General features: G+C 35.8%; 2 protein-coding genes across 3 annotated transcripts in view; one reads left to right on the plus strand and one right to left on the minus strand.

The window, feature by feature from the left end:
* Positions 1-8,155, plus strand: part of LOC139756286 (sodium/potassium-transporting ATPase subunit beta-like) — a 30,893-nt gene extending 22,738 nt beyond the window's left edge. Inside the window, exons 2-7 of the mRNA XM_071675526.1 lie at positions 4,671-4,817; positions 5,593-5,712; positions 5,822-6,003; positions 6,199-6,318; positions 7,098-7,260; positions 7,437-8,155. Of these exons, the coding sequence (XP_071531627.1) occupies positions 4,671-4,817; positions 5,593-5,712; positions 5,822-6,003; positions 6,199-6,318; positions 7,098-7,260; positions 7,437-7,540 (836 nt within the window). The 3' untranslated portion in view covers positions 7,541-8,155. The remainder of the gene's footprint in view (positions 1-4,670; positions 4,818-5,592; positions 5,713-5,821; positions 6,004-6,198; positions 6,319-7,097; positions 7,261-7,436) is intronic.
* Positions 7,709-13,899, minus strand: part of Ttd14 (TRPL translocation defect 14) — a 100,900-nt gene continuing 94,709 nt past the window's right edge. The window contains exon 12 of one of the 2 annotated variants that reach the window (XM_071675525.1): positions 7,709-11,470. In XM_071675525.1, the coding sequence (XP_071531626.1) occupies positions 11,166-11,470 (305 nt within the window). In that variant the 3' untranslated portion in view covers positions 7,709-11,165. The remainder of the gene's footprint in view (positions 11,471-13,899) is intronic. The other variant, XM_071675523.1, reaches the window with a different exon arrangement.

A 13,899-nucleotide genomic window follows, 5' to 3' on the forward strand; every position in this document is an offset into this window, starting at 1 on the left:
TCTCAGCCACATTTATCATCAGCCGTCGTTTAAAACGTCACTATTCTTCCTTTATCCTCGTCTTTCCTCCATTTGTCAGTGGTACTACTCATCGCAGCTAACATTTCCCCTTTATATATATATATATATATATATATATATATATATATATATATATGATGTATACGAACAAAGTGCCTAGGAACGCGCACCTTCATAGAACATACAAACCTCCAACAGCCAGGATCAAACCCGGGACCCCTGTGCAACATGCGGGAATGCTACCGCTAGGCTGTGGGCCAGTATATATATTGGAAAGGATCACAATTTTGCGCGTAATCAAGTATATTCCTATGAGTCCACGGGGAAAATGAAACACGATTTTTTTTTTTTTTTCATAGTATTCACCACTTCCCGCGTTAGCGAGGTAGCGTTAAGAACAGAGGACTGAGCCTTTGAGGGAATATCCTCACTTGGCCCCCCTCCTCTGTTCCTTCTTTTGGAAAACTCCCTTCCCTTTTAGTCGCCTTCGGCGACACGCAGGGAATATGAGAGGTATTATTTCTCCCCTATCCCCAGGGGTTATATATACATATATATGTGTGTGTGTGTGTGTAAGTCCATCATGTATTTTCAAATGACATATGTGCTTCAGGCTATCTTGAGGTGAGATTCTTTCTTTACTCTTCATAGCTGCCACTTCATTTTCAGAATTTTTAAGCTTACAGGTGGTGCTTTTATCACCTTTGCTTCAAGATTTTTGGCGAATGCCTTTTTTAGTAAAAAGCCCAAATCCTCACCTAAAAGCAAGAAAATGTTGGTTCTAGCAACACCCCATCAGTGCCTCGCCTCATTCATGCGATGAACACCCTTTGAACCTAGAATACTTAAGGAGCCTTACCATTTCCTGTGCCCAGACATCTGCAGATGTGCATGTATGGGCGTTTATGTGTAAATATAGGTATATGAACAACAGCTGACTCGCTTCCAGGCCTTTCATCCCCAGCAGACTGCATACTCGCTCCTCTCTCCAAAACTTTTGCATTTACCTTGTGACCACCCCATCCATAAACATATTAAACAACCATGGGGACATCACACACCCCTGCTGCAAACAGACCTTCACTGGGAACCAGTCACTCGTCTCTACCTACTCATACACATGCCTTACTTCCTTGATAACATCTTTTCACTACTTCTTGCAGCTTACCTCCCACGCCATACACTCTAAGTCTATCAACCCTATCGTATGCCCTCACCAAATCCATAAATGCTACATACAGATCCAACTGTTTTTCTATTTCTCACAATCTTCAAAGCAAACACCTGATCCACACATCCTCTACCACTTCTGAAACCACTCTGCTCTTCCCCGATCTGGTGCTCTGTACATGCCTTTCTATACAATTTCTTAGGAATACTCAACAAATGTATGCGTCTAGTTTGAACACTCGCTTTTATCCCCTTTGCCTTTATACAGTGGTACTATGCATGCATTCTGCCAGTCCATACATACATTGAATATCCTTGCCAACCAATCAACAACACAGTCGCCCCCTTTCTTGATATATTCAATTGCAGTACCATCCAAACCCTCCGCCTTGCCTGATTTCATTTTTCGCAAAGCTTTCACTACTACTACTCTCTTAACCAAACCATTCTTTCTGACCTTCTCACTTCGTACACCACCCTGACCAAAACACCCTACATCTGCCACTCTATCATCAAACACATTGAACAAACCTTCAAGATACTCACTCCATTCCTCTCAACGAACCCTCAAAATACTCGCTCCATCTCCTCACATCATCACTATATATATATATATATATATGTGTGTGTGTGTGTTGTTTATCTTTGATTATTAGTTTGTGTACTGTTTATGATGTAACGTAGTTAATTTTTTTTGTGCTTAAAGCAGCCTGATACATAGAAGGATTACAGGAGGGGAAACGTTTGGTCATTCAGATCATACAGAAATTAAATCTGGCAGTGGAGGATAGTGGCAATGCCAGGTGCTTTAAAGGGCTGGATGTCTGTACTTGACCAGATCTCTGTTTTCCTTGAGGTAAACAACTCCTGTTAATACACTTCTTGCATGGTTTTGGCTTGCTTGCAATGTGCTCCTTCAGTTTAGTGAAAATTGGTAATTTGATTTACACCATTGTGTTGTATAAAATATATTTATTTAGGGTAACATGAAAACCATAGATATTAGATTCAACTAATTTGAGTCAGTTCAAGGGAAATACATGGATATGTTGGATATTTACAAGTTTGGTACAGGGGTGAAGTAAGGCAGAGAGCATCGTAAGTATAGGAATGAGATTAATGTGGGTAATCTTGGACAAAGGGCATAAGTAATAGTGTTTAGGTATGGCAAACTATAAGCTCCTCTTGTTTTGTTCTCTTGGACATCATGTAATGGAATGTGAATTTCAGAACATATGGTTCCTTGATCTTCAGTATCCTTTTAAGTTGAATTTCTTGATGATGAAGATTAATTCCATACAGATGTCTTGAATAGCTCTTTTAGTGCTAGCTTAATGTCAGACACTGCAAGGCACAAGGCATCACCAAATGGCAGTTGATACCAAACCTAAAATGTTTGTGAAGTATTGGAAAAACCATAAGTAAGAATCTGTACATAGACGTAAAATCATTGTGTAAACTGAGTGGTAAGTTGCGCATGCTGGGCATGGAATAAGAAATGGCCATATTAATGTGAAATTACATGGCTTTCACTCAGAGCAACCATTAGACACAGGATTTGAACTTGAATAGGATATTTTCCTCAATCTGAGGTCTTTCTGATGTCACAGGATTTTAGAGTTGCCAAGTTTTAATGCACTAAGTGTATCTAAGTGTATGCACTAAGTATCAGAAAGTTGAGAAAGGATGGCAAAAGTAATAGAGAAAATAAGAAATTACAGCAAATTATCTGAACTAGAGAGTGTGATTTAATGGAAGAAATACTTTAGATTGTACTGAATATTAGAGAAACAAAGGAAACTTCATCTCTGTTCAAGGAAGTGGTAGAATGCTGATAAAGGTAAAGTAAGTTGAGCCTTTACAGATGATAAAGGAAGAAAAAAGGGGATACTTTAGAAGGTTTGAAGACTGGACCAAGAAATGGAGAAGTGTGGTTGGTGCACATTTTTTTCTCATGATGTAAGAGTCTGGAATAAGTTTTAGGTACCAGAGGACTAGATGGTTGCAGTGTTGCCTCCTAAGATATTGCAAAGGTTGTAAGCATGGTTGTAAAAGCTGTTTAGGTATATTGTTTAATCCAGGGGAGAAAGTGTATGTTAAGGGTAGGGATTAAAAGAAGAAAAATTGAAAGTTGAGTGGAGGGGCATGGTGATACATATACCACGAGATTGGTTGTAGAGAAATTTGAAGATTTTTTTTTCTTTTTTTTTAAGAATGTCCCTTCTCATATTATTAAATTACTAAAGAAGTTATCTTTTAATTCTCGTAAATGTACTTCACACTAGAACATAGTTATGCAGCCAGCATAAGTTGAGTTTTGCACTGGAAGTAGTTATTCAACCAGCATAGTAAGGTTCCATTGTGCAGGTAGCCTAAAATGAGTTTTGTCCTAGATGTAGATATGCTGTAGCTTATTGAGGTGCCATTACGCAAGCAGCCTAAGTTGAGTTTTGCCTTGGAAGTAGTTATACAGCACTCCTAGTATGGTACCATTATCCTTTTTTTTTTTTCATTATTATCCAGAGTAGCCAAGTGGCAAGGAGGATAAGATCTAAATTTCACATGTTTCCTTCAAGAAATTGGGTGTAGTGAAGCAGACTGAAATTTCATTAAATTTGGCAAATCACCTGATGTATTTGATATATTTTTGTTATAGTTGTATTGCACAAAAATTATTTGTGCATTCATCTGTACAAAGCTGAAGTATCAGTAAATACTGTTATGCATTACTGAATATATCCTAAGATGCTTGAAATTCTTTGGTCAGGTATTGGATTCTTATTATATCCTTGCATGCATTGTGGAAGAAGATAATTATGCCTACAAATAGAGAGGTTTGTATAAGCCAGCCTGTTGCATTGTGAAATTTACTGTACAAAATGCTGGTCTTCAGGATGCATGTTCCTTTTGTTTCATCTTTAGTATTAATTACAATGCTCATGAAGGGTCTGTTTATTATATTTGCCAAGTTTATGAGTTAATGACTTATGAATTCCTCAGATTAATCCCTCTCAGGTCCCTTTTAATGGATAGGATGACTTGTTTGAATCAGCTCATGATTGCTGTAACTTCAAGCATTAAGGAATTATTTTCTTTATTAATTGTACAGCAGGTAAATATTAATGTCTTACATGAGTGAGGGAAACTTTGAAGACATATTGTGTAAATGAAAGTGGGGATACTATAACAGGTTAGATCAAGTAATGAAAATTATATAATTGCCTTTTCATTTTACTTATAGTACTACACTCAGTTTAGCATAATGTTCATAAGTTACCTAATGGTAATGTATTGAGATGTGTAACAGGCATATTCATATTTCTAATGTAAATGACAACATTTTTGGAATTATGACTTGCTGTATAATTTTCTTTTTCTTGTATAAGCAGATTCTGTACAAGGCAGACAGAATTAATCTATTTCTTGTATTTTCGTAGGATTGGATCTTTGTATTGCATAGTCTCTTTTTGTATTTTCAGTCAAGATCACTGTGTTCTACATTATTTTCTATGCGTGCCTGGCTGGCTTCTTTGCTATTATGATGGCAGCCTTTTATCAGACGCTTGACACCAACCATCTTCCCAAGTACACCCCGGGTGGTGGTGGATCCATCCTCCGAAACCCTGGTGAGTCCCAGTATACGTTTTGTCATTGCATACTGCCTTCCTAACATAAGAAAAAATTCTTGCCTTGCACACACTCTCTCTCTCTCTCTTTATATGGAGTATAACTTCATTGTTGGATTACTATCTGACATGCTCACTCTATGTGCATATACTTGGATTTTGCCCAGATTTCCATTTTCTGGTAGTTTGAAAAGATTGTTAAATTTTATCCCATTTCAAAAGTGTATGCAAGAGATTATGTTGTTTCCTTTGCTTTGCTATCCTTTTTGTTTAAAAGGAACTGCTGCTTTTTAAGTAATGTGAAGGCCGGACCACCTTGCATGAACTCTGGGTTTGTGTATCTTTTATGTAACTGTACGTTTGCTTTAGGACCCATTATTGTTAGCTTTATAACTCAAGAACATTACATGGTAGAAACTTAATACTTGCATATCTACACCAAGGGTATATGTGAAAAATGTATGATATTGGGGATTATGATTTAATAAGTTTCTTCCATATTTACACCAAAGGTACCCCAGGTGTATGTGAAAAAAGTATGATATTGGGGGATTATAACTTAATAAGTTTGCTTGTTAATCCTTATGGGGACTGAGCTAGCTATACTTGTAATGGCTGGTGGAGTCAGGAATCTAAGCATCCTCCTGAGGGTTGTCTCTTCTTGCCCTCAATTAAATTTGAAGCCTTACATTTCTTATGATGTGTTTGATTATCTCTTCCAAGTTATATGTTAAGTTGCATAAGTGATTATGATTTATTTTCTTTTACTCTGCAGCTATGGGTTTCCGACCACTGCCACGGGTAGAAAACATAGAATCAACACTGATTTGGTATAAGAATGGAGATAATAATGATATCAAGCATTGGGTGGATTCACTTAATGAATTTATCATACGTAAGTTATTGTGTATGATGTAATAGTCGTGTGAGTAATAATTACATTTTCTGTGACATACATATTCTGCATATAGCCGTGCTTTACTCTGTTTCATTTTATCATTTAGCTTATGAGGGTAATAGCGAAGAGATCTCAGGGCAGCATATGACAATATGCACAGAAGACAGTCCTCCCAAGGAAGGTGAGGTGTGTATCTTCCAGGATGATTGGCTGGACGACAAATGCAAAAAGAGTGAGAGTTGGGGCTACACGCGCGAGTCTCCCTGTATTATTCTAAAACTCAATAAGGTGATCTATAATGTGTTTGTAGTGATTATTTGTGTTGAGAAAGTAGTGCAAACATATATATACAAGATCAAATTAAAAACTGGGATACAGCATTTTAGACTACTAAATAAAAATTGTCTATCTGAAAAATATGTATTAATCAGGCAAGCTTCTTATTTGGTTAGTAGATTCCATAACATGAAAATTACCTTGCAGATGATCCAGTGGACACCTGATGTGTATCAATCCATTGAGGAACTTCCCGAAGAGATGCCACTGTCACTGAAGGACGTTATTCAAAATCGTACAATAGAAAATAAGGGCAAAATGCCAAAGGTATAAATATTTTTCATTGCATTCATTGACGATAGTTTCCTAAGGGTCATGTGTTGTAGGTTTGGATTAAATTAAGTGTTTGCAAGACATGTAAATACTCCCTACTTTGCTGCAAAATGATGCAGGTCAGAATACCATTGTTGACTTGATGTTACTTAAGTTTGTCACTGTGATTGTGCCTTCTTGAGAGTGTAATCGAGATAATTGGCTTTATATCTTTTATGCATATAATGAGATTTGCTGGGATTTCATTAGATCTTCATACTTCGAAATAAGATATCATGTATATTCATATTATTCTGGGGATGACGTGGAAATTTTTTTTAAGAGGGGTGGGAGCAGCAATTGGAAGTTTTCCCCTAGTATTAGGACTTTTAAAGAGAAAGAAAGGAGGAAGGTGACAGGGGAGAATTTTTTCCTCAACACATTACCACATATTGGGATACTGATGTACCATGTACGACATTATTGGTAATTTTTCTTCTGTTGCAATGTTTATATCCTTAAAGGTGTTCAAGGAAAGTATGCTTTAAAGTTTTCACGGAAAACATTTATTGATTGTCCAAATTTTGTTACTTTCAGAGACTAGTATAGATTTTGATATTGACAAGTATTGAGTCTGAGAATTTTTAGCAGAAACATGATTTGTTTTGAGACAACAAATGAAAGAAAATAACCCCATTAATTCTCACTTCAAAGTGCTCACATATTATGTTTAAGGCATAGTAGTTCATAGACTTTTTTTTATATAGTTTTCATAATTTTTTCCTTGGCAACAGATGATCTGGGTTTCATGTGAGGGAGAGAACCCTGCTGACCAGGAGTACATTGGCCCTGTCAAATACTTCCCATGGCAAGGATTCCCTTCTTACTACTTTCCATACATGCATACTCCTGGCTATCTTCCTCCAATTGTGGCAGTCCAGTTTGACCGACCTACATGTAAGTTGCAGCGAGAGGGTGTTCAGTGTTTGTTAAATACCCCTCCTCCCTCCTTGTTCCAATTTTTTCATGAAATTTACTCCTAAGTAACTAAATGCTTTATATTTTGAAAGAACTTTAGCAAGATATTTTTTAATTGTGTATCATTCTTATTCCTTTTATGTATACTTTCACAGCTAATGTTCTTATCAACATTGAGTGCCGTGCTTGGGCCAAGAACATTGTGCATGACCGCCAGAAACGTCTAGGTCTTGTCCACTTTGAGTTGTTGAAAGACTAGTTCCCTTACACACTCCACAGCTGGGAATTAGACAGAAGATGCCCACTCAAGGAATACAAAAGATATTTCATAACTATAAACTTGATTGTTTCACATGTGTTGTAAAGTTGTATATGAGAAATTATATTGTTGTCCTTGAGCAAACTCTTGGTATTAATAGCATATAACTATGTTGTAATTTTTATTTAAACAGATAGACACGTCTTGGAGTTTTTGATGATAATTGTTGTGTAATTTCGTGTAAATGTTGCGAGTAATTCTGCAGAGTGTGCAGTATTGTATGTAGAAGACAAGTAGTCCTGTTAGTAAGACTTTTTAGAATTAATGTAAATAGTTTTATATACAGAAGATATATTTCACACAGTTTCATAAACACCTGGTTCTCAATATACCAGATAATTGTATTTCTTCTAGGTTCATAAATGCTTATCATTTCATTATCTTGGATATGGTTATAAACCTGACCATATACCAAGGTTGTGTAAAGTAGCATTTTGAACTATAGATGTTGGGAAGCACGTTGTCTAAATATGAATTAGAGCCATCCAGAAAAAAATGGTAGATTTTTTTCCATATTTGTTAAAATATTGAGTAATAAAGATCTTAACACCTCCATCTGAGATTGTCATTCATCATATAAATACTGTAGTAAATTTCATCTACAAAATTGGATTTTTAAACACCTGTTCTTTTCTGTTTACTACCAATTCATTTACATTGTCCCACTTTGGCACTGCTTAATACACGAGACCTGGGATCTTCAACATAATAGTGTAACTGTTGTTCTCATGAGCCTCTTGATTTATCTGTAATGTGGAAAATACTCACATTCTAGTGTGGGGGAAAAAAGATAATAAAGTTATTAAAGGTTAAGATTGAAAAAGAAATTATGTAATTGAAATATTTTTAAACATCTTTTTTCCCTTTTCACTCACACTTTTTTTGTGTTATTTCTAAAGATGAACATCCAACAGAATACTAAACAGATAGCAAGTTTGCCATTCCTATCACTACCCTGCCCCACAAACAACAGCATCATTAACCCCTACTTCAGCAAGGTAGCATCAGGAAAACAGACAAAAAAAGGCCCCATTCGTTTACTCAGACTTCAGCTGTCATGTGTAATGCACCAAAACTACAGCTCCCTATCCACATCCAGGCACTACAGACCTGTCCATGGTTTAGCCCAGACACTTCACATGCACCGAAACCACAGCTCACTATCCACATCCAGGCCCCACAGACCTTTCAATGGTTTACCCGACATTTCACATGCCCTGGTTCAGCCCATTGACAACACATCGACCTCAGTACCTAGCAATACTAACCATTCCTCTGCTGAGACTTGTTTGATTAACAGCAGGATTCATGAAGCTCTCCGAGTAATTTATGGTGATGAGATTCAATAAAACTGAAGCACAAACCACAAAAACTCTAGGCTGTGCACTGTTTTAATACTCTACAAAACAGATAATAGCCTTTTTTGATAGTCAGTACAGTACAATAGAAAATCAGTATACCCTTTAGATCAAACTTATGAGAAAAAGCCGATGAGCATCGAATAAAGTAAATCAAGTACATATCAAAGCCAATATTGTACATGAATTACAAGAACAATATCCCAAAAATATATTGCTAACATCAGAATTAGTCAACAAAGTTCGACAATACAAATTATTACCATTATGTCTTTTAGAGCATCACAGTTATTCACAATATAAAATATTCCACTTCCAGTGGGATATCAAAGCTAAATCTTCCACAAACATGTCATCATGTATCTCCACTGAGATAAAACCACAACTGCACTCAACACAAATCTTCTCAAAGTTTGTTTAGCTCTGTCCATAGTTTTATCAGTTATTTTAAATAAATAACTTGCATTAATAGCCTTATATTGAGCACATTATTTTCACAGGAAATTATGAAAAAAATATGTGACTATGCATATACTGGTCACCATGACCAACCTGAGCCAAGGATAAATAACTGTATATTAGAAGTACCATCTTTTGGAAAAATGGCATGAAAGATATCATCTTTAGATACCATAAACTAACTTGAAAAATTATTGCATATTTTTCAGCTATTACTAACTAGAACTCATCTTTCCATGGATATGCTTATCACATTACAAACTACATAAATATTATGGTCTAACATTAACTATTTCCATCTTGATGCAGTGATGACCTCTACTTTAAGGACAGTTATGTCACAAGTAATTATTTTTTGAAATTTCCCAAAGGGTATGCTTAATGATACAACTAATTCATATGTCCTTTTAACAATGAGTGGTTACTATATCATATGTTGGGTCATACTTTCTTATACGTGAACTGACAGGTGATGGAACCAGGCATGTCATGCACTACTGATACCTCTATACTGTCAAGATAATGAAATGTGTCCTCTTATAATCTCAGATGCCTATGATTTAAGGTAACAGTGTTCGAGACAAAAGACCAAACGAGTCATATTTGGTATGTCTGCATTGTGATTGTATTAGTAAACTCATACAATCAGAAGACCAAACATGTCATTACTTTGGTACATCTTGACTATAATAGTGACAGACCCCATCATTGTACATTAGTATGTCTCTGCTGTTGGGAACAAAACTCCTATCACTGGGTATGTACAGAAGGGGACCTTTGTGGGATCCTCTCTCTCTCTCTCTCAACAAAAGGGCCTTAAAAATTTTAATCCCCACTAGTCCTGCCATTCAATGTTCTCTGCAAAGTGCTGTATTATATAAAATCTAGGCATGCCTGCAGTTACAGAATCAAAAAATCAGGAGAAAATCACTTCAGTATTGCATTAAACTCACCATACATCACTGGAAGGATTTTTAATTGCTACCACTGACATAACATAGAGGTCATCCCTGCATGCATACCAACACAAAACAATTAATATACATATGTGTACAAAGGCTCAAACCACTGCATTAAAATGGTTAAACATGTTTGGATTATAATTTCTGCTTTTCACTGTCACTCTTATAGATGACACCCCAATACTGCATATTTTTTCTATTATTTACATTATATCCTAATTCACATTTTAAACACATGCTCTAGTGATATGAGTGTCTTAAATGATTTTTAAATATTTGGAAGTAATGCTTTCCTTATCTGCAACTTGTAAAGACCATCCAGCAACTTTTCAAACTTATGCAAAGTAGAATAATCCCATAGAGATTCTTTTATGTGCCATGAAATATAAGTGTATCACTGGGAGCTTTGGACCCTTGCTGGCACCTATTAAAATCAGTTACGAATGTTTAAGTAAGGCATTGATTCATAAGGTGGTTATGATTTTCAGTGACCCAGGACATAAGGTTTAGAGCCTACACACAGTTATCACATAATACTGAAAATTTGGTACAGCAACTACTGTACTTGCTGACAAACATTAATCTTCCTAGGTAGTGAATGTTATACAGCTGTCATTTCTAAAAGAGCCTAGTAATATATAGTAATATACCCATTATAAAAGTTTCTTACAGTTTAATATACGGCTTTTTCCAAGTTTACCAAGTTGTAATTATAATTTCAATTCAGTAAAGCATTTACCATAACTTACATAGATACTATCAGGTCACAATATAGAACATCTCATCTTAATGTTCAGGGGCACAAAAGCCATTGGTCACTTTTACTGGTCTTTTCACTACACTTGTTGGACGTGGGATGTCAATACCTCTCTCAGCCATATCATCTAGGTCCTCAAAGCCAACTTTAAAAGGCTTCAGAGATATCAGCTCTGAATGTGTGGGGAGAATGGGATTATACACATCTAGTGAATTTAGGTGGGCATGATGCGAGGAGGACAGTTTGGATGAAGCAAGGAGGGGACTTTGCCGGTGCAGATGCATATTGAGCCCAGAGCCAGGACACGATCCACATGCAGTCTCGTCAGCTTCCTCTGTCAATGTTAATGTACAGTAAGTTAAGAAACTGCATTTTCCTTATATGTCATGCATTATGAGCAGATTCTAAAAGTATGCCCATTTTACATCACCCACAAAAACACTTTGTATAAAGGACATAAATTATCTAATTCTTAAAACTGTTTTTAGTGAAAATAAGCTCAAATAATTTTCATTGTTCAAATTTTCATGTCATCATAAATTTATCATCATATTTTAACTGTTACTACTTTCATCAGTAACTGCTACAAATAGGAAAGTTTTAGTGTAGTGTAAGCAATAGAAAAAGTAATCTACTGAGATATCCACAAATTTGGTTCTGAACATGAAATTCAACTGCATATTTGTAATTGTTAATTAACTTTGCATTTCAAGGAAACAAAAATATAATGAAAGTAACAAAGAATATCCCATTATAAGTAAATTAACTACAACAGCTATTTTTAAATAAAATGCAAAGATTTTTCACTGAAGCAAGTAACAAAAGTACATATTAATAGATCTGTCTATTGAGAATTTAACCAATTAAACTAAACATAAAGTCATATAAATTTAAGTTATGAAAGATCTAATTCTTCCAGTTATTGGAAATTGCACTTAGCTCTAATTCAAAAAACAAATACAGTTTCTGTATAAAAAGGTCTGCAAATCTTCTGCCTTCCTTCTTACATCAGAAATTCCTGTGGTTACAATAACAAAAACATTCTCATGCAGCAGATTTTCCCCTCATGCGAGACAACTTAAATACTTAATACAGTACAGTTGGTACTGAAGCTACGAGTGCACTCACCTGGAAACACAAGCCAGAGTGTTGGCCTTAGATGTAGCCCTCCATGGTAGTGCCTTGCGCCACTACACATAACATTAAAATAATTCAAAGTAGCCTACTTTAAGCTGCAAATGTTACTAAACTCAACCACGTCTGTACAACCTCCTCGGCAGTAAACTAAATTTTCATCATCTAATAAAATGGAATGAAGGAATCGTAATTAAAATACTGTATTAATAGCATTTACCTTATTCAGGAAAAGAGACTTACAAATTTAAAAAGGGCTTTTTATCAATAACTAATGATAATGAGGTCATTGTTATAAACAAGGTTTTCAAGGGATGTTGTAAGGTAGAAAAGCATATGTGGAAATTTAAGCCTCTGCAGACTGTGTAGCATGCATCTATCAAGAAAAGAAACAATTTCAGTTTATAATGTCAGCCCTTAAATTGTTACTCAAATATAAGAAACATTCCAATGAAATTCATATACATTATTGAAATATAGAATTAAATGATACAATAGTCATAACATGAATAAAATTAGTTTACAACATAATGCTACATAAATGCTGTAGCTTGTCCACAACCTGAGCACTGTATCAAAGTGTCAATATATAAGACAAGATGTAAAGTCAAGGAAGTTTTTTGAACATGAAGCAACTGAGACAACAAAGTCTATGGACCTCTTCTGCATTTTGGGAAAGTCTTGGCTAAACTCTTATATATATGAATTGTATCAGAGATTATCAAAATGATTTCAAAAATCCATTTTCGTGAGAGCTTTTTAACTCGAAAATAAACGTTGGCAATATTCAAGTCCTAACCCTGTCACCAAATTTTCTTGGCTTCTGTTCAAGACAAAATCCACACCTTACAGACTTCTCAGACGGTGCACCTTAGTAGGCCATCTAATCTCTGTCTCCCTGAGCAGAAAGGAAGTAGACTTTTCTCCTTGTTAAAAAGTTATCACATACACCTTCCTTCCAAACAATCTTCATGTATAGGTTTGCTTAAATTGATGAAGCCTTGTCCATATTCAATCACCCTGAGGATAAGTTCTTTTTCCATCCAGCATATTAGATCATATTTTCTGACTGATGTTACCAAACTCTGCAAATCTGTGGTTACTATGGAAGTAAAATGTCACCTTTAGTGTGGTTACTCTGGAAGTAAAACATCACCTTTAGTGTGGCTCTCATTTTCAGCTAATGAAAGTGAGCACTGTCTCTTCAAAAAACTTCTTGCTCCAAAGGAGCCCATCATTTCCCAGCTTCTGATTGCAGCACATCTTTAAAGCAGCAGTAGCACATAAAAAGGGTCCTGGGGTTATACAGGTATATAAGGTTAATGATCTGCTAATCTCATGAATGCCTAATGCTCTTCAGCATTTACAGGGTCCCTCATCTGAGGTACTGAAGGTAGGTCTGCAACTTGAACATGGATGCAAAACCAGTCATTCTCTGTCTCATGAGTTCAAAGGCATACTAATTGGCATATTCCTCCTGTTCCTGCACCTCTCTCTTCTTTTAAAAGGCCACAGACTAACCTAGGTACCCCATCCTAACAACAACTAAAAGAAGAAAAGTTTCGTGCTTGAGTTTTTCATGGTAAAGGACAGGAAAACGGGTCAGGGAGTTCCTCCATTAAATTCAGA

The sequence above is a fragment of the Panulirus ornatus genome, chromosome 21 (genome assembly GCF_036320965.1).
Source record: "Panulirus ornatus isolate Po-2019 chromosome 21, ASM3632096v1, whole genome shotgun sequence".
Classification (NCBI taxonomy): Eukaryota; Metazoa; Arthropoda; class Malacostraca; order Decapoda; family Palinuridae; genus Panulirus; species Panulirus ornatus.